The 19,618-nt window shown below is 37.1% G+C and overlaps 2 protein-coding genes across 3 annotated transcripts; both read left to right on the top strand.

The window, feature by feature from the left end:
• Positions 1-7,274: 7,274 nt before the first annotated feature.
• Positions 7,275-12,764, top strand: LOC116116808 (DNA-(apurinic or apyrimidinic site) lyase 2-like). Of its 2 annotated transcripts, none has more exons than XM_031402863.1 (10): positions 7,275-7,382; positions 7,470-7,581; positions 7,720-7,920; positions 8,046-8,131; positions 8,313-8,428; positions 8,563-8,643; positions 9,173-9,373; positions 9,458-9,609; positions 10,955-11,670; positions 12,376-12,764. In XM_031402863.1, exons 1-10 carry the CDS (start codon positions 7,275-7,277, stop codon positions 12,448-12,450), a joined length of 1,848 nt encoding a protein of 615 aa, XP_031258723.1. In that variant the 3' UTR covers positions 12,451-12,764. The 2 variants fall into 2 exon arrangements, with proteins under 2 accessions (XP_031258723.1, XP_031258722.1); XM_031402862.1 differs by having other exon boundaries at positions 9,452-9,609.
• Positions 12,765-15,587: 2,823 nt separating this feature from the next.
• On the top strand, positions 15,588-16,374 carry LOC116116803 (chaperone protein dnaJ 11, chloroplastic-like). The gene has a single exon (XM_031402857.1). It carries the CDS (start codon positions 15,745-15,747, stop codon positions 16,252-16,254), a length of 510 nt encoding a protein of 169 aa, XP_031258717.1. The 5' UTR covers positions 15,588-15,744; the 3' UTR covers positions 16,255-16,374.
• Positions 16,375-19,618: the final 3,244 nt, after the last annotated feature.

The following is a 19,618-nucleotide window of genomic DNA, read 5'->3' as shown; positions in this document are numbered from 1 at the left end:
TCGCTTAAGCGACTAAATGTAGCTTAAGCGACAAAGTGTTTTCGTAGAAGGATCGCTTAAGCGATACAGAGATCGCTTAAGCGATCGTGCACCTGGACTGATTGATTCTGCCCAGGTGCATGATCGCTTAATCGACCATGGGAAAAAGGCAATATTCGCTTAAGCGATATCACGGATTGCTTAAGCGATCATGCATCTGGGCAGATTTGCTTCTGCCAATCACATGAGCTTAAGCGATCCATTGTAGTTTTAAGCGATTCTTGTCAATGATTTTAATTTACAGATACACCCCCACCTACCCACGGTGCCAGATTCTTGCCATCGGAGCCAGAATCTGACCGAGAAGGCGTTACGATGCACAGTGGCGGATCTGACCGATAGGGCCTCTATATGGCCTTTCCGCCAGATCGACCACGGATTGGCCGGAAAGGCCAGACGACCACCAGAACTGGCCGTAGTGAACGAAAAATTCCAGAGCTTGCCGTCTGCGACAGCCAATAGGGCCGTCGTTGTCGGTCAACGATGGCAACATTTGGCCGTCGTGACTGTCAAAGTCGACATTTCATTGAAAGTCCATGACGGGAAGATTGGCCTTTTCCCGGCCACATTAGGTGGATCTGGCCGAAAGGTACAAACTGGCCATTACCGCCATTTTCGATCGTTCGTTGCTGTCGGCGGTAGCCAGAATCTGGGAAGTTGGGGGGTGTTTTTTGTTAATTTTTAAACTTTTTCTTGGTATTATGAAATTAATTCACTTAATGGGTCGAAAATTAATTAAAAATATACTAATATTCCAAATAATTAAGCAAACAATATAAAATATACTAACACTCAAATCGTACCCATATGTTTATATAAATGTAATAACGAACAGTTGCTCTGAACGAAGTAAACCCTAGTTGTTCATACTGACGTGTAAAAGAACTATATGTTTATATAATGTTATAACGGAACATGTGCACTAAACGATCACTTAAGCGATCTTTTCCGAGGCAGAATGACAACTGCCTGACTATGATCGCTTAAGCGACCCATTTATATCGCTTAGCGATTCTTCCTAAAAGACACATGGTCGCTTAAGCGTTTATGATCGCTTAAGCGATCTTTTCCGGGCAGAATGACATCTGCCCAGACTATGATCGCTTAAGCAGCCTTGCGTATCGCTTAAGCGATTCTTTCTAAAATGACCTCTGCCCAGACCTTGGTCGCTTAGCGATTTAAGATCGCTTAAACGATCTTTCTAGAAAAATTTTGGTCGTTTTAGAGAGATATGTGGAAACAAAAATATCTTATATGAACACACCATACATAGTAAATTGAAACTGCTGATGAATTATCTTATATGGACAAAAAAAAAATAATCCCAAATCAGATCCAATCTTTACAATGATCACACTATACATAGTAATATTTACAATTTCCTATACACGGCCTTTATAGTTTTGATGCCAAAGAGTTAGAACACATTGAATGGTATCAGGGCATCCATGCTTGAAAGATACCCACGACATCATTCTTCCCGATGCTTTCTGGCCTGCACTAGCATCCAACAATTCAAGATGATATCTACAAGGCGGCTAATATGGTGCCTCGGTTGACTTTCTGTGGAGATTGACCATTCCATCCTAGTGACCTGCAGTGTAAAACACCATAATATGAAAGGCATGAATTAGAAAATAGCCAAGCCATGAGAACAAATTAAATAAGCAGTTCTGACACACAAGTACACATCAAAACACCATTGAAAATGAACATGTATATACACCCTTATTGATATTTATAACGAGTATCACATAAAGTCAACTCAAAAAACCCAAGTATGAACATCAACATCACATAAACTACAAAATTCAGCGTCCAACTTTCATACCCTTTGATTGGGTTCTGGTCACTCAAAACAGATCCATCGGCCTATGGAAGCAGTCGCCAGCAAACGCTCCCGACAGTCTCTCATTATTTCATCATTCAAGCTATCCATCGGGCTGTTGGTCATGTCGAACTGAATAAATTTCAGGGCATATGCCCCACATTCAGCGCTACAATAGGAAGAAGACATTAGCATTATAATAAACCTATAGAACAATTGTATTATGTAAGTTAGTTTTAAACAAAATTTACCTTGACTCATTTATTGGGCAGGTACACGCCGAATTGGCCACTTTCTGTTAGTACCTGATCACCCAAGTGCCCAAACACCCGCTTCACGCAACAGTCGTGGAACAACCTGGACAGTGGCTCCAACTCGACCTCCAACTGCTTGTCTCGACAAATGTTGGGTTGCAGTCAAGGATCTTCAGACACCCCCTCTAGATGCGCAACGTGCTATCCAGTGCATCTGTTTGACGAGGATGATGCAGTACACTCTTTTAACAAAGGCCCAACGTGGCCATATTTGCCGATCCCCCCTTACGTACTGCATATCCTGTCATCAAACCGGAAATCATCAGGATGCAGTCCAACTGTTGTGCGGCCAATCGTTTTCGCTTCGGTCCTTTGGCTACACACTAGCAACGACATTTTTAATTAAAGACCGATATGCCGAAACAGCGTTTGCCCAACGCCACACATCGGTGATAGCACAATTGGGATACAACAGATCACCATCACTAGTCTGTCTGCCTCATCAGTGCCAATACTCATCGATGTGCTGCATCAAATAAAACAACAAGATAAGTATAAAAACACAGGCAAAAATAAGGAAAATTAAGTGAAAATAACTCACCGATTCCTCAACCACGTCCCCATCGTCAACAACTTCTGAACACCTTCCGGGGATAATCCCCTGTCTTACACTTTATATGGCCACACTTCCCGATCCATTGTAATAGGCATAAAAGAGTTTTTTCTTTTCCTCTATTGCCCTATACAAATCGCATTTGAGTCCAATTTCCTTCCCCACTTCCTCCCCCTTCCTCCATTTTTACATCCCCGCTTCCTTCCCTCCCAACTTCCCCTCCCCATTATCACCGCCCCACTTCCACCACCAACCTCCTCAACCTCCTCCATTTCTAGTTGTTCCTCCATTTGTTTCTTCATTTCTCTTCTTTACCTGTGTCACTACCATGTAAGGTGATTTCACAAACTTGCTCTTTTGGCTCTCTTTTCAAGCCAGTTTGCACTTCAACCGCCTTTAATTCTGCACCAACTTCCTCCTCCATTGTACCAACTTCGCCCTCCATTGTACCTACTTTCCCTCCCACCTTATCCACTTCTTCTCCACCATTTTCATTGTTTCTTCCATCTTCTCGAGCCTGGCATAAACGGCTGTTGTAAAACTCTCAAACAGCGCGTTTAGGTCAACAACCTCATTCTCCATACGCCGAGTCTCGGCAAAGCGGTACTTGTTGTACCGGTTTGCTGAGGCTACAACCTCTTCTCCCTCTTCTCCTCCTCATCCTCCCGCCCCCGAGCTTCATTATCCTCAGCATCAACGACATTGTCAAGCATGGCCCTGCAATTGCCATCACATGCTGACCCCTTTTAGGTCCCGCATCAGGTGGTCTATCTGTTCATCCCTTTCATCCTCCATTGCTCTAAAAGTGTGACATAGTCCTCTTCCGCTTCATCCCCAATAGCGGTCAAAAAGGGACGGACGACTCCCTGCAATAAGAAATAAAATCAATCAGATTGAAGCAAAATAAAAAGCAACTGCATATTCAAAGCTTAATCCTTCAATCTTACCCCAGCTGCTTGAATCTCAATCTCTATGGCCATATCCCATGGTACAGCTCTCGACATGCCACCGCAACATCCTGAAATTGCTGTTGCACATTCACATTGTTTCTCCTCCCCCCCGCCTTAGCGAGACAGGGATGGCCTCATACATCCAGCCTACATTGTAAAAAAACAGTCCATCATTATTCAAACACAATTTAAAAAATATAACAGAGAGCTATTAATATTTACCTGCATTGCCCATGGGAGCCAAACAAATTATACTGCTTGGTTTAGCCTTCCCGCCCCATTTGGCATGCTTTAACGCCATGTCTGGTTTTTCGGCTCTGGATGGTTCGCTCAAATTATCTGTCCCCACGATAAGAATTAAAGAACTCCAATCCTTACAAACAGCAACCAATCTTTCTCAACAGCTTTTGTTGAGTCACCAGCCAAAGATAGAATGTAAAACAATATCAAGCCACACTTTTATCTTCTCTGCATCGCTAAACCGAACTGTATATAGCCTCTTCTCTAAAACTTTTCCTGTAATAGACTTTGCCCCTTTCAAACCTTTTTACAAAGTTTATGGTTCCCGCACTCGTCCTTCACTGCGTCTGCCTCTGCCTTAGTTGACACTTTCCCCATCCTAAGCCCGTCACCAACGCATACTCCATCATACCAACCGTAGTGGCTTTCCCTCCACCACAACCACATTTCATTTTTTTTTGTTGCATTTTACTTAGTGCATCAACATTTATGCACTCCCTGCCCCTAAAGTGACTTTTTCCACTTTGTTCCGATTCTTAAAACTGACCGAAACAAGTGCCACAAAATCTCTTTCACCATGCCTCATTCTAGCTAAATGGCCCTTATTCTGTCAAAAACCTCCCAGCTCGACCTCACCGTCACCCTTGCAGGGAAGTAGGGTACCTTCTCCACTTTAGGCTCCAACTCGTCTCTACAGTTTACGGTCCGCACAATCTGCACAATCGATATAAATAAAATGTCATCAACAAAATAAACCAAAACCACTGTAGTCGCTTAACGATCTCGGATCGCTTAAGAGATCTTTACTGTCCATGCAAGATCGCTTAACGATTTAAATCGCTGCGATCAAAAGTTAACTGAGAATCTCTTAATATCTGTGATTCTGCCCAAGCCTAAGATCGCTTAAGCGACCAAGAGTAAACACTCTTCGCTTAAGCGCTCTATGTCTAGCAAATCATCTACCCAGATCTCAGATCGCTTAAGCATCCTTTTATCGCTTAAGCAATCATGGCTGCGATCACGAGTAAACAGAAATCGCTTAACGATAGTACAAATGATCGCTTAGGCGAAATTACAAGCAAACTTCCCAAACTACGTACCCTATCTTCGCCGGCCTTCTCCTTGTCGCCTGGATCTCCGGTGACTCCTCCTGCCTGAATCTCACCGAAATCCACCTCCTGCCCTGAATTCTCTCCGGAATCCTCCTCCTGGCCTGAATTCCGCCTGACTCCTCGTCTTCAGACCCGTTTGCTGTTCTTCCCTCTGTTCTTGTGCCGCCGGCTCTCTCTCTTGTGACCACCTTCACTGGTCAGATGTCCCCGGAGCACCATTGAACTGCTTGCGCCATCGAATCTAGGATTCGAATTGGCTTTGGGCTTCCCTCCTCATTGTCAGTGTCCCTCATGGTTTTGGATTGAATTTTGTGTCAAAGTTTGCAGTTTCGATCGAAAATCTGGACTATATCGCTGAAATGCACACCGTTTTCGTTTACTTAAGGAACAATTTTAGGGTTCAACAAATCGATCGAAAATTGCGACTATATCGCCGAAAATCGCGACTGTATTCGGTTTAGGGTTCAAGAAATTGATTTAGGGTGCAAATCAATTGGTGTTCGATAGGAAAAAAATCGCGTCCCTTTCGTTCAAGAAATCGCTTTTGAACTGATGAATTTCGATTAAGCGAGGTGATTAGTTAGTGGGGTTTGTTTTGCGAAATTTCAAATTTTAAAACTTCCATTATTTCTGATTCGGCCCACATATGTTTTATCTTTTCATTTTAACTCATTTTACGTGTTTAATTAATCCTAACTATGCCACGTCATCTTCTCTAAATTAAAAAAAATTGATGAACAGTTTCAAGACCATTTTTTAAATAGATGCTTGGAATGACCGGCACTAAATTTTCTCCTTTTGCCTGCAATTTACCCTGGTCATCTGTGCCCAAGATATGCCTGGAATGTCAAGAGAATCAAATACCAGCTAAATAAAATAAATTCAATAAACCATTAACTGAAGAAACTAACAAACCTTGGATCGTGGTTTGAGTTCTGAAGACGAACTAAATCTGCAGACAAATCGCTAGTTTTTCATATGACGCGGTGTTTTCGTGTGATGTGTCACTCAAAGCGGAACTCATTTTTCTTTATGCAGAATAGAACGACGTCGTTTCCGGTTCTCAAACTATGAGTGGCAAGAACTCTAAGGGGCGTTTGGTTCAGAAATGTTAGATTACTGGGAATATTGATTACTGGAAAGTAGATTACCTTGAAATTACTGGGAATCTTTAAGAAAATATGTTTGGTTAGTTGGTGGTTATGTTATATTAATATGTTTGGTTATGGGAATAATTGGTGGGTATGTTATTTAAATTACTAAATTGACCCTCTTTTAAATATTAATATATTTATTTTTATTATTAATTTTTGAATTATTTTTTAACCCCCATATTAGATTTAGCTAAAACACCCCCGCTTATAAAAAAACTTTAATTCATGACGAAATCACCCCACCTCTGCCGCCACCGCGAACAACCACCGAAAAATCGCCGAGCCCCAAAAACACTGGAATTCTGTGGGAGGCTCCGGGAGCGTTCAATATGCCGTTTTTGGCCATATTGATGGCCGAAAACGGCCATACGGGCCAGATCTGGCGGAATGGCCAGATCTATTCTGGCCATTTCCGGCCAGATCGAGTTCTGGCCGTTACCGCCAGATCCCTGGCCATTATCGGCCAGGTCTGGACCAAACCTGGCCGTTACACGGCCACCGATCTGGCATTTCCGGCACGATCTGGCCCGATATGGCCGTTTTCGGCCATCATATGGCCAAAAACGGCCATATCGAAGCCTCCCGGAGCCTCCAACAGATTTTCGTGTTTTTGGGGCTCCGGCGATTTTCCAGCGGTTGTTCGCGGTGGCGGCAGGCGCGTGGTGGTGCTGGTGGCCGTGGTGGTGGTGCTTGGTGGCATGGTGGTCTGTAAATTCTTTTAATTAAGGCATTATTGTCCAAAATTTTAATTAACAAGGGTAAAATTGAAATGGATATTAATGTAAATTGTTTTAAAGTAGGGGTATTATTGTCCAAAATTTTTATTAAAGGATAAATTGTAACAAAAAAATAACCCTGGTAATCTCAAAAACCAAAAAATGGAGGTAATCAGATTACCTCTTATTTACCAATGTAACCACTATTGGTTTTGAGATTACTGGTATCTTTATTACTTGACAACCAAACGTGGTAACATGAACATAAGATAAATGACATTACCCCAGTAATGTCACTTAACCCCAACCTAACTGACCCTAAAGAGAATCGTTGGCGTGAGCGTGAGTAACCTTTGGGCAGGTAGAAGATGAAGATAGTAACATACAATGTTAATGGGTTAAGACAACGCATCTCTCAGTTCGGCTCTCTTCGCAAACTACTCGACTCTTTCGATGCCGATATCATCTGCTTCCAGGTCAGGTCCCTTCCTCTTAACACTCATTTATACATTTTATTATTGGCTTGTTAAATTATATTAATTTCGACGATTTGCCCCATACAGGAGACAAAATTAAGAAGACAAGAACTAAAATCGGATTTAGATTGGCTGAACGGATATGAATCTTTTTTTTCTTGCACGCGTACTTCTGATAAAGGCCGAACTGGCTATTCCGGTAAGCTGTTTGTTTAATTGCCGCAGCCAAAACAACTTGTCACTTTTATTTTTAAATGCAACGTTTCTTTTTAATTTAATTATTAATTTTTTTTTTTTTTAAAGGCAATTGCGTTTTATTCCATTATAATTTCTCTAGGAGTAGCGACATTTTGCCGTGTGAAATCAGCTTTTTCGAGTGACGAAGTGGCACTGCCAGTGGCAGCAGAAGACGGCTTTACTGGTGTTTTAGATACTTCTGGAAGTAAAATTGCGGAAGGTCTTGAGGAATTTGCAAAAGATGAGCTCTGTAGGGTTGATGGTGAGGGACGTTGTATAATCACGGATCACGGTCATTTCAGTAAGTTAAAACCATGTTGATTGATAATGATACAGTAGAGAAGTTTTATTTGTTCTTACTAGTTAGCGATAGATTTGTCTTGCAATTGGTCAGTTATTGATGAAATTTATGTTACAATTGGTCAGTTCTGTTTAATATTTATGGGCCACGAGCTGCTAGTGATGATGTGGACAGGATTCAGTTTAAGCTTATGTTTTTCAAGATATTGCAGGTATTTTAATCCTTTTCTTTTGTTGTATTTGCCATCTTTGTCTCTCTAGTATAAATGCCTAATTTGTTTTCCTTTTTAAGGTTTTTGGTTTACTGTTAAAGATTGGTTGTGAAGCAATTATTTGGATTAATTAGCAAACATGAGTTTTATGCTGTGATGATATCGGTAATCTTTTATGTAGAAAAGATGGGAGTTTCTCTTGTGTCAAAAGAGGAGGATATTTGTGGTTGGTGATCTCAACATTGCTCCTGCTGCCATAGATCGCTGTGAGGCCGAACCGGATTTTGAAAAGAATGAGTAAGCTACTATCTGATTTCTTTGGTTTTTGTTTTCTAAGCTTCTAGCTGTTCTTGGAGCTGACTTATTTTTATCTATAACATTATTCAGCTTCACAAGCAATGATGTATTCATATGAATGAATTGCTTTGCAGGTTCAGAAGATGGTTTAGATCTATGCTGGTGGAATCCTGTGGCTCCTTTTTAGATGTTTTCAGAGCAAAACATCCTGAGAGGTTTAGAACTTGAACTGACTTTTGAATTTATTATGACTGATGATGATTGATGATGTATCCACTGAAGTTTGGATTTAATGTGGCTTTATATATTTGTAGGGCTATTCTACCTAGTACCTAGTAGTTAAGCTCTTAGGTTGGTTTTTTTATTTGATGACTTCTATGTTTGTACGATTTGAATGTAGAACTGAACATTAAGATTGAGTTTTTCTTCATCACCAACAAAGAATGCTTTGGTTTTTATTTTTTTCTAAATATAATTTAATTCTGCAAACTTTCGTAATTTCTAGAATACTTAAATACATCATGTGTATAATTTTCACTAAAATTGGTAAATGATCATAAATTGTGTCTTTGCAAGGTTTTTGACATGACTATGACTAGTTAGCTTTTCTGTGGATCTGAGATTGTGCTTGTATTCGTTTAAGACTTATATATGATGCTTCAGTCTCCATATGAATTGTTACTAATATTTTTGTAAGTCTTTGATCATGATGACCTCCTTTTTTTCTCTCTAATTATTATCCAGAAGAGATGCATACACATGCTGGCCATCTAATACAGGTGCAGAGCAATTTAATTATGGGACCAGAATTGACCATATTCTCTGTAGTGGACCATGCTTTCATCAAAAGCATGACCTGGAAGGCCATAACTTTGTAACTTGTCATGTTAAGGAGTGTGACATACTGGTAGAGTATAAACGGTGGAAACCTGGAAATACACTGAGGTAAGTGTACTTGTGAATAGAGTAATATCATGCTCCCAGTTCAGTTTTGGTATTTGATAATTGATGAACTTTTTCCAGAACCAGGTGGAAAGGAGGGCTGAATATCAAATTAGAAGGTTCAGACCATGCTCCTGTTTATATGAGTTTTGGGGAAGTTCCTGTTATTCCCCAACATAGCACTCCATCTTTAGCTTCTAGATACCTTCCCATGATTTGTGGTCTCCAGCAAACTCTTGGTGAGATTAATATTCTTATCTTCCAATAGTAGACTCTTTTAAATTAGGCATCTATTTTATATAATGCACTAATTTCTGTGGTGACATCAATTAAATGCTTTAATATATGACTGAGGTATTGTTTGCTTTCTCGGTTTCATCATATGATATGGCATTTGTTAGGTTACGGAATGTTTTTTAAAGATCAAATTGATGAAGTTTTAATATGACTTAGTTGCGTTGGTTTGACTATGATAGTCTACTTGTATAGAATAATGGTGAATATAAAGCCACTGTGGTTACTCAAAAAAGTTAGTTGTAGTTTACCTGTATATGGGGAAAATTAATGACTCTTGTAGAAAATAAATGATTAATAATATTATTTCAAAAAGTTATGAATCATCACACCCTTCAGAAATGTTATTGATATACATTGATGTGTTGGTTAAGAGATCTGGAATGTGAGTTGGGATGGATAGTGGAACCTCATGTTGTACATATAGGAAAGATGCAAAGGGCTATATAGTCCTTGTTTTTTATATTTTAGGATTGAATTGTCTCAGTTAAATTAAACTTCCATTTCACTGTTTTGTTAGGATTAGAATTATATTTTGGTGGGGATTTGGTTTCTTAACTCTTTTATCATTATTGTTTTTTGTTAACATGATTGGTTTATGAATAAATATATTATGAGTTTTCTCCCTAATCTCTCCTTCTCTTATTTCTCTATACTTCATCTATTTTTCTTTCTGGTTCTCTGTTTGCTGATATAATGAGTTTTCTCGCTATAGCTTATTTCCTCCTCTCTAATTTCTTCTTGTGTTCCCCCCTTTCTTGTTGTTCTCCTTTATCCTTCTCTTATTCTTCCTATTTCTCCATACTTTATCCATTTCTCTTTCTGGTTCTTTATCACCTAACTTCTGAAATCCCTCATCTATGCACAAAAGAGATGAATTTTGAATTTATCCAGGATATACAAAACGGCTTTTGAGGCTTGAAACATATGAACTCAATATCAGTTTAGTCTGTATTTTTTTGAAATCCACTGAGAGAAATTTGAAGTAGAGAGATTCAATAATTTAAACCTTTTCATTTTAAGATCCTCAGGTCCGTGCTGGATATTAGCTGCAGTGTCTTCATCCAAAACTCTTCAATACTGAAACACTAATTAAAATGATAGGCTTTGAATTATTGAATCCCTCTAATTAAAATTCTGTGTTTGCAACATCATTTCTTTGCGGTTCTCGGCATTTAACTAAGAGGGCTTTATATTTCTATCATCCTGGCATTTGATGTGTATTTTGTTCTGTAGCTGCTGGTTTTTTATGCATTGCTGCAAAGTTATTTAGTTCTTGATTTTCTGCAGTGTCTGTGTTAATGAGAAGAGAAGTTGCTAAAGAAGCTAAATCTTACGAGGCCCTAAGCTCACTTACTACCCAAAGTATGAAAATGGAGAGTTTCAGTGAGTGTGCTGAAAGATCGTTCAACTGCCATGAACCTGGAATTTCCCCTGGTGACCATTGTTCTTTTGCAAACCAAGAACCTAAAGGAGAAATGTGGAAAATGCATGAGAATCATAGAGATCTACCTAATGAAGCTGTTTGCAACACCACAATTACAGCTGGGAGTTGTAAGCAGATTAATTTAATTCCTAGTGACAGAGCCAAGAAAAAAGCAAGAAAAATTCAATCTTCGCAACTCTCACTGAGGTCTTTTTTTCAGAAGAGTCCAAACCCTAGGCATGATGTGGACAATTTGGTTACTGATACCTCACTTCATCAGGCAGATGTCCCAGAGTCCCCTCATCGCAAAACTCCTGTGACTGATTATAATAACTGTCATGCTGAGCTGCATGATGTGAATTCGAGTGGATGCTCACAGGATCAAGATGAACAAGATGGCAATTGTTCTTTGGACAAAGAGAAAAATAATGTTGCTTTACTTGAATGGCAAAGAATACGACAACTCATGGAGAACAGTATACCTCTTTGTAAGGGCCACAAGGAACCTTGTGTTGCTCGAGTGGTGAAGAAACCAGGTCCTACATTTGGTCGCAGATTTTATGTTTGTGCTCGAGCTGAGGTATTTCACATACTTGATAACTAATTTATTATATTCATGTAAAGTCCCAATTTGTGGTCTGAATGCAGAACGAAAAAATCTTATAGAAATAAAATCTGATTCATTTTGGGATGAAAAGTAAAGATTTATAACAGTTCATTACCCAGTTGTGCACAGTGACAATTACTGGAAGATTAAAGAAGATTAGTAAAGCCTATAGAGCAGTCCCTATCAATGTTCGTTTTGAGACATTAGATTAAATAAATTTTATCGGTTCTTTAGGGGCCATTGCTTTGTGTACCAATTGAAGTCTTGAATAATAAGCACAAGCTCTTGGGTTCAAATTTCCAGAGCTGCTAATTCATGTAAAATACAATACTGCAGGACCATATCCAGAGCACTCATCTGGATACTGGTTCAGCAGGATCAGCACTCAGTCATCTTCTTATTAGTTATCTTGACATATTGTAGTTTTATTATCTAAGATCACTACATAGTGTTCCATTATGGTTCACAAACACAGAAGCTGCCATTTGATGTCTTCTTTATTCCTTTCAAATCCCTGATTTTTGCTTGTTACAATTAAAAATTTTACGTATACTGAGTTTCTATTATTTGCCTGCTTGTTTGATTATTTGTGGAATAGACAGATGTATTCAAATTCTTTGGCTTTTCTATGCAGTGAGCTCACTTTTGAACTAACAATTTTTTTTTTTTTTTTTTAAGGGACCTGCTTCTAATTCTGAAGCAAATTGTGGTTACTTTAAATGGGCTTCTTCAAAATCCAAGCACAAAAAATGATGGTGTATCTTGGTCTGAAAATGAAAGATTTAAGCTGTCCATCCCTACCTCTCCCAAGTCTTGCTTCCTTAGTCTGACTGAGGTTACATTTTGAAACCTAATTTTTACCTTTCCTGCGTTATCAGTTCTCTTAAAATTGGGTGTTATTTGCAGCCTCATACTGCACTGGGGGGATGTTTAGCATCTGTTGACATTGTATCTTCACATGTATTTATCAGTGTAATTACATTTTTGTAAAGTGTAATCTAGTAAAATCGGAAAAAACAAAAAAAGTAGTTAAAAAAAAAAAGGAAAACAAGGTTTTCTTCCTCTAATGACTACGCAATTTATTTTCTTATTTAGTTTGGTTGAGAATTTTTTAAGCTTCTTGTAGTAGTATTCCCTTTTCTCTTTTCTTAGCATCATCTAGTTACATTGTCCCTCACTTCTAATCTTAGCTAATCTAGAGGTCATGTCCTTTAGAGATCCATTGATTTTAAATTGGTAAACTATATGGATTTTTATGATGAAAGACCATTTGGATATGCTTTGTTTAAGGATGAAACACTGACAATTTGTTACCACATATTCCTTATGCAGAACCTGCAACTCTTGTAGTATACAAGGATTCTCTCTATTTATTACTTTTTGATAAGTTTAAAAATATGGGTGATGCATGATATGTGTTGAGCCTCTCTTAGGAGTTTCTTGTTTGTATGACCCTATTACTGAAGAACTAAGAGATCTTGGACTTAAAACTCATGGAGACTAGAAGAAGATTATTTTGACATTCCATGGCATTTATTGGTTATGTATCAAATAGATTCAAAGTTGAGTTAGGTTGGCTAGCATTGTTAAAGCCAATGATTCGTTAAGTTCAAACTATCACGCCTGAAGTCAATTGTTTGGTTGAATCTCATTAGTCATTCAGTTTTGGGTAGATGGGTCTATCTATGGCTAATAGAATCTTTAATTGTGGATAGCTTGAAACCCATATCAAATTTATCAAACCAAGTGAAAATCATAGTGTTTGAATTGTGTTATTGTTTTATATATATATATATATATATATAAATGTGAATATTTATAATAATCGTTTTTGTTTTTGCACTGTATATAAATACTCTATTCACATCTTTATGTTTGTCATGTTTAATTTGAGTAACATGTAGAATTATTTTATTTTTATTGTTTTGGTAACCGAGGTGTCTAGGCAGTTTGTACGTATTTCAACTAATTTTCGGAGTTCATTGAATATCATACAAACCCAAAAGAGATGGCCTAAGGCTTAAACCTAAGTACTTAAAGAAGGGAGCAAACTTCATTGACCGTTAAACTAATCCCTTAAGATTAGTAACATGCGGAATTGAAGTTGTAACTCATTCTCTTAATAAAGATTTAGAATTTGTTACTTAGAATCATTGATATCTGTTTCACTTAAAAAGTAAATAAATAAATAAAACTAAATTTTTTTGGCTTATAAGTAAATAAGAAAAGTCGTATGAGATAGGAATGGCTGATCCAAAATATCATTATTTTAATTTATAACAATGTTATATTCATTGAATTATTAAGTGGACGTTGTCATGTGGCTCTTGGCTCCTCCTAAAGCTACGAAAGTTGAAAAGATTGGAAATTTTAATATTAACTTGCTGCATGTAGTAGGACATAGTACGTATTATAATTTTCCAAGATAAATAAAGCAGGTATTTCTTGAAGACATTGCATTATTTGCATCTAGTCTTTTGTGTGGGTTAACATTACTTATATTTTGGTTTTATAAAACTAGGTAAATGCATAATTGAATGAAATATTTTGATAGACTAAATGTGATCATTCTAGGATAGCCCGTTACAATTCATTTTGATAATTTGTATTGATGAAAAGTGTGTTTAGGGTTGTAATGAGCTTAAAGGTTTATTGGGCATTTAATGAAAGAACCCAATAAACTAATATTAAAATTAGTTAAGTCCCTTTTCTAAATGCATGAGAGCAACTTAACCCATTCGTAAATTATTATACAATACACTTTATTAGAAAAAAAGACATGTTGCTTTCTAGTTTTTATTAGAATTTCATATAAACAAATTTGTCTATAATTATTAATTATAAATTCAGCATTTTATAACTTGTACGGAGAATTTAGGATTCTGAGATTATTGTTGATAATAGATTGCGATTTCAATTTCGAAAATTTATCTTACATCTTCAACTTGCAACTGAGGATCGTCAGCACAATAATTATGACTTTTTATGATCCCTTTAGATATGAGATTCTAAAGCCGATAATTCAGTTATCCGTTTCACTAGGAGAAGTTAATAATGATACGTCTTCAATTATGTAATCAAATATCACACTTAAGACTTGTCCGCATTTATGTACAGTGTATGTTTATCTATCTTTCTTCCAACTAGATGAAGCTGTTTCTTTAATCATTTCCCATTGATTCTTAAACTAGATCTGGATTCACCAATTCTTAATCTGGGTTGTGCTCATGCCTATTCATATTGACACACATGTTTTGCGCATTCCCTTTTGCTCATCTCAAATTTTTATAGGCTAATTAAGCTATTGAACCGCCCACTTCTAATAGTCCAGAGATGAAGGGATCTCTAATCATCGTTTAATTTGGGTATCCTATGAAACCCTCTTTCCTTTGTTCTTATCCATTCATTTTGGCCAGCTGACTTGTAATGACATAGACACTTGCACCCAGCTAAATTGGAGAAGATGTGATATTCCAACTTGAATTCCCAATATTAATTTTCTTAGAATGGACATGCAAAGTTAACCAGCTTAGGTGGTTGAATAAAGACTTTTAGGGTATTATTCAAGAAATTCTGATTTTGATTCATCTCGGCTACTAATAAAGGTGATCACTAAAGATTTATCTAACTATTAATTTCAGGGTCCTGAGAACTAATTAAAGTACATACAAGTTAGTTTGTCGATCACAAAAAAAGAGAAAAAAAAAAAAAAACATAAAAAGATAACAATATCAACAATACACATCAGACAATCTGGATAAACTAATATCTGACTCATCATCCTACCCCACCCTTACATTGGATTGGATAAGCCTTCCATTTTTTTTTTTCTTTTTTTTATTATTATAATAATCAATAAATACTATACATTTCCAACCAATATTCCCACCTGTACTAACAATATTAATATATGTAATTTGCCTTATACGTTAGCAAATGACTTCCATTTTTAACTCTTTAAGAGCTTAACTCTAGTTAAAACCGTTAACTCCTCTCAGTTTATATATATCCAACACCAGAACCTCTCTATCTCCTAATCACATAACCATGCTCTCTTCTTCTTCTTCTAAATTTCTGTCCTCCCCAACCCCGATACTCTGCGTCAAAACCAAAACAACCGTTCCAACATCGCCTCGTGTTAGATTTCATTCAACCGTCGCGGCCGCCACAACAACAACAACTGCTTATTCATACACTTCAACGGAAAATACAAGGTCCAAGACGACCACATATCGGAGTCCTACTCACCCCATGGCATCATGCGCTGCCTCATTTTACGAGATTCTCGGAATACCCTTGGGAGCATCTAATCACGAGATTAAAACCGCATATCGACGACTGGCCAGGACTTGCCATCCCGATGTTGCAAGAATTGATTGTAAGGATTCATCGGCGGACTCCTTCATCAAGATTCATGCTGCTTACTGCACTCTATCGGATCCTGAAAAACGCGCGGTCTATGATCAGAAACTTTTCCGAAGAAACAGACCGTTGACTACTGTTTCCGGATTTTCAGGATACTCTGGTCGGAACTGGGAGACTGACCAGTGTTGGTAGAGAGTTGACTCACCTAGTTAAGTTACTACTGATCAATATTATTGCAGATTTAGTAGTTTGTATATATGGGAATGTCTCCCTTTGTTTATATTTTAAGAAGAAGCAGAGTTTTTATTGACTGTAAGTTACCAACATATCGCAATCCGAGTTAGAGTTTATGCATGAACAATTTCAATCTTCTAAAAATACGTGAACATATTTAGGTTAACGAAAGGCTGAAGAACAGAGGAAACAGAACAAGAACAACTGGCAACAGCACCATCAAGTTTCCGGAAACCCAATTAAATGCTGTGCATAGCAATTTGCAGGTCAACTCTGGAAGAAATATTTTCATTACTCAAACATATCTATCACTTTCTGGAAACTTACAAATTTAAACAAACCAAATCCTGTTTTCTCTTCTATGTATAATCAATTAATTAATTAATTAATCACAAGTAGTAGAAAATGAGCAATCAATGACAAGATGCTGACAAATTCTGGGGCGGGTTCAACTTTCTAGGATTGGTTTCTTGCGGAGAAGCATTCTAGGAACTTCGTTTTCCATTTCCACCCTGAAAATTGAACTATAGTTTTCCATTTATTGTATATTAATTTGTTGTTTGATTTTCTGGCATAATTTATTGAGACTTCACAGAAAGGGTAAAAAGTATGAGCTTCAGATGTAAGACTCAATTGATGGTCCCTCTATTTGAACAGCCATCCAAACCATCCAATAGATTACTTCTATACATATCTTATTCAAACATTAAGATAAGAAAATAAAGAAATAACAGTAGAATAATATATGATATGTCTACATCCATGAGACAAGAAAAACTGTGGTTGTGGCAAGTAGACCCGGAACCAGAAACCTTTTTAGCTGAAAGAAGAAGATAATATTTAAGTTGTTTGCTCAGCTTTCCACCACGAAAATCACAATGAGTGGCGGAAGTAATATTTTTGTGGTCCTAGCTAGCCCAAAACACGAGTTGTTTTAGTCAGACTTCTATGTTAATCTTTATTGATGATGATGGACAACAGTATTATCAATTTGATTACAGCTAGCTCTGATTAAAGTTAAACGTTGATTTTCGATTACTTATATAAACCGGCAATCACGAAATTTTCTCCCACACAAGTTGTCTTCTGGTTGAATTTTTTTTTTTTTTTTTTTAAAATCATCGAAGGTGTCTAATCCAGTTTGTGCGTATCTCAATTAATCTCTCCGTGCTACAGAATTACCAACTAGATAAGAGTCCTAACGGCCATCCCTGCTAATATTTAGGGGGACTTGAATGCAAGTGCTCATAAAATATCTTTTTGTTCTTTTACCATCAGAGCAGCTAATGGTGGTTATTAGTTTAAATGTTTGAATTTCAATGTTTCTAGTAGCTTTTACTGTATTCATTCCTTAATTTTCAATTGGAGAATAAGCTTAATCTTTTAAATTTTGACATATATATCAACTTGATATAAAATAATATTTGACTGGTGTATAAAATTTTAATTTGGAGTTATTATTACATATCCTGTGATTGTGAAACGTATTTATGAATATGAAATGTTTCAAGTAAAAGAATAAAATGAACCGACCGTTTGTTGGAGGAGTTTGATAGAGGAGTGGTGGTGATCGTGAAGAAGCTGGAAAAGAGCGGCTTCGAGACTGCTCAACTCTGCTTGAGCTTTGTATGTCTCGGCTGGAAATGGCACGCTCGTACGCACTAGAAGGACTTCAGTGAATACATTGATCTCAACAAAGTATGCTTCAATTATGCCTTTATTGTTTAATTTACCAAATATTTATTAATTTGAAATCAGTTTTTTTGGTGAAGAAAAGAAGTGAAGAAAAAAAAATTAATTCCAAAGTGGTGGTGGTAGAATTTTGTTTCAAAATGAAAAATGGAGGAAGAAGAAAAGGGAAGTCAAGGGAACGAGAGAGAGATAAAAGAAAATTCTTGTTTTTGTTTGAAGATGAACAAATCATGGTCGCGCTGGAAAGGAAAGGAAAAAAGAGGGGAGAAAGGAAAATGAAGGGAAGAATGAGGATTGAGGATGAGGAGGAAAAAGAGAAAAAAGTTGCGGTAAAAAATAAAAAGGGCCAAAAAACGGAGGGGGGAATGATTAAAAAAAAGGATGAAATGAAAAGACTAAAGACTATCTCGCCCTTGACATTTTAATAGGGCTTGGATGACGTTAAGGTTTTAGCCTTTTAGGGGGTGACTGTTAGTTTTTGAAAATCTGGGGGTAAGTTAATTGAAATGTTCATAGTTACCGGAAAACTTTACTTTCCAAAAAACTATATAACGGGGTAATTAATTTTTTCTCATCACAATAAAAGGTTTTTTCTTTCCAAAATCCTAGACTGGATATCTCTATGGACATAATACTCAAGTGGTGGAAGGTATTGATATAATCCCAACTTGAGCACCTTGAAGCTCATCTCTGGTACTTCTAACAATGTACATTTTGATCACCTGCATTTTCCATTTACTATTATGTCAATTAAAATTACAATTTATGTACACATATAAGAGATATTAAAATAATTTTGTGCATTTTTTTTTTTTTTTTTTTTTTTAATCTAGACAGGCATTATTGACAACAAGATTATTGTACTGATAGAAAAAATAAAGTCAATTTTTTGTAGCATAAATTTAAACTTCTTTGTCTTTTAATGCTGTCACTAACCAGGGATGGGCGCAGGATGGGGCAGGCAGGACGGGTCGGGTACCCCATTCCCCAACCCCTAGGGGATTCCCGTCCCCGTTGTGGGGGATGAGGTGACCCCGTCACACCCATATGCAGGATTTGTGGGGATTTTTCCCCGTCTCATTCGTCCTTGCAAAGATTTTATTTTATTTTATTTTTTTTGTGAAAAACCCCTATTTTCCCCACATCATTCCCCGTTTGATTTTGCAAATTGCAATATCATATTCATCCCTTCTTAAACATTACTTCTATAGAGATGATATTGGGACTGCATATCCAATACTGTAGAGAGCATCCCTCGATTCCAACGAATCGATTTCCACTTCTATATCTATCATATCTCTCAAATATACCCTACAAGAACAAATTCCACACTTGACATTAAGCACTGAAAAATTGAACTTAATTTTCATGAATAGAAAATGGCATTAAAAATAAAAAACAGATAGTCAAAAGAAATTATATAGGCATCGAAGTGCATCTGAATCTTTATTTAACCTGTGGCAAGGGGAAGGGTGTCCCAACAAGACAAAAGTGTTTTCTAGAAGCACACTGAGCAATATCTTCATCTAGAACATTAAATTTACGATGCAATTGTTCCTCTCAGTTTACTGTTTTTCTTCTTAGTGAGATTTGATACAAGTACGTAGAAAAAATTGACAGTATAATAGTT

The sequence above is a fragment of the Pistacia vera genome, unplaced genomic scaffold, assembly GCF_008641045.1.
Source record: "Pistacia vera cultivar Batoury unplaced genomic scaffold, PisVer_v2 Contig783, whole genome shotgun sequence".
NCBI classification, from domain to species: domain Eukaryota; kingdom Viridiplantae; phylum Streptophyta; class Magnoliopsida; order Sapindales; family Anacardiaceae; genus Pistacia; species Pistacia vera.
Note: the sequence above shows the minus strand (reverse complement) of the source record. Positions and strands in the feature narration are given on the sequence as shown.

What these genes read in the sequence shown, in the direction of transcription:
- LOC116116808 (XM_031402862.1), top strand. Translation starts at nt 7,275, where the DNA reads ATGAAGATAGTAACATACAATGTTAATGGGTTAAGACAACGCATCTCT. An exon ending in CCGATATCATCTGCTTCCAG is followed by an intron (nt 7,383 to 7,469) that starts GTCAGGTCCCTT and finishes TGCCCCATACAG; the next exon opens with GAGACAAAATTAAGAAGACA. An exon ending in CCGGATTTTGAAAAGAATGA is followed by an intron (nt 8,429 to 8,562) that starts GTAAGCTACTAT and finishes ATTGCTTTGCAG; the next exon opens with GTTCAGAAGATGGTTTAGAT.
- LOC116116803 (XM_031402857.1), top strand. Translation starts at nt 15,745, where the DNA reads ATGCTCTCTTCTTCTTCTTCTAAATTTCTGTCCTCCCCAACCCCGATA.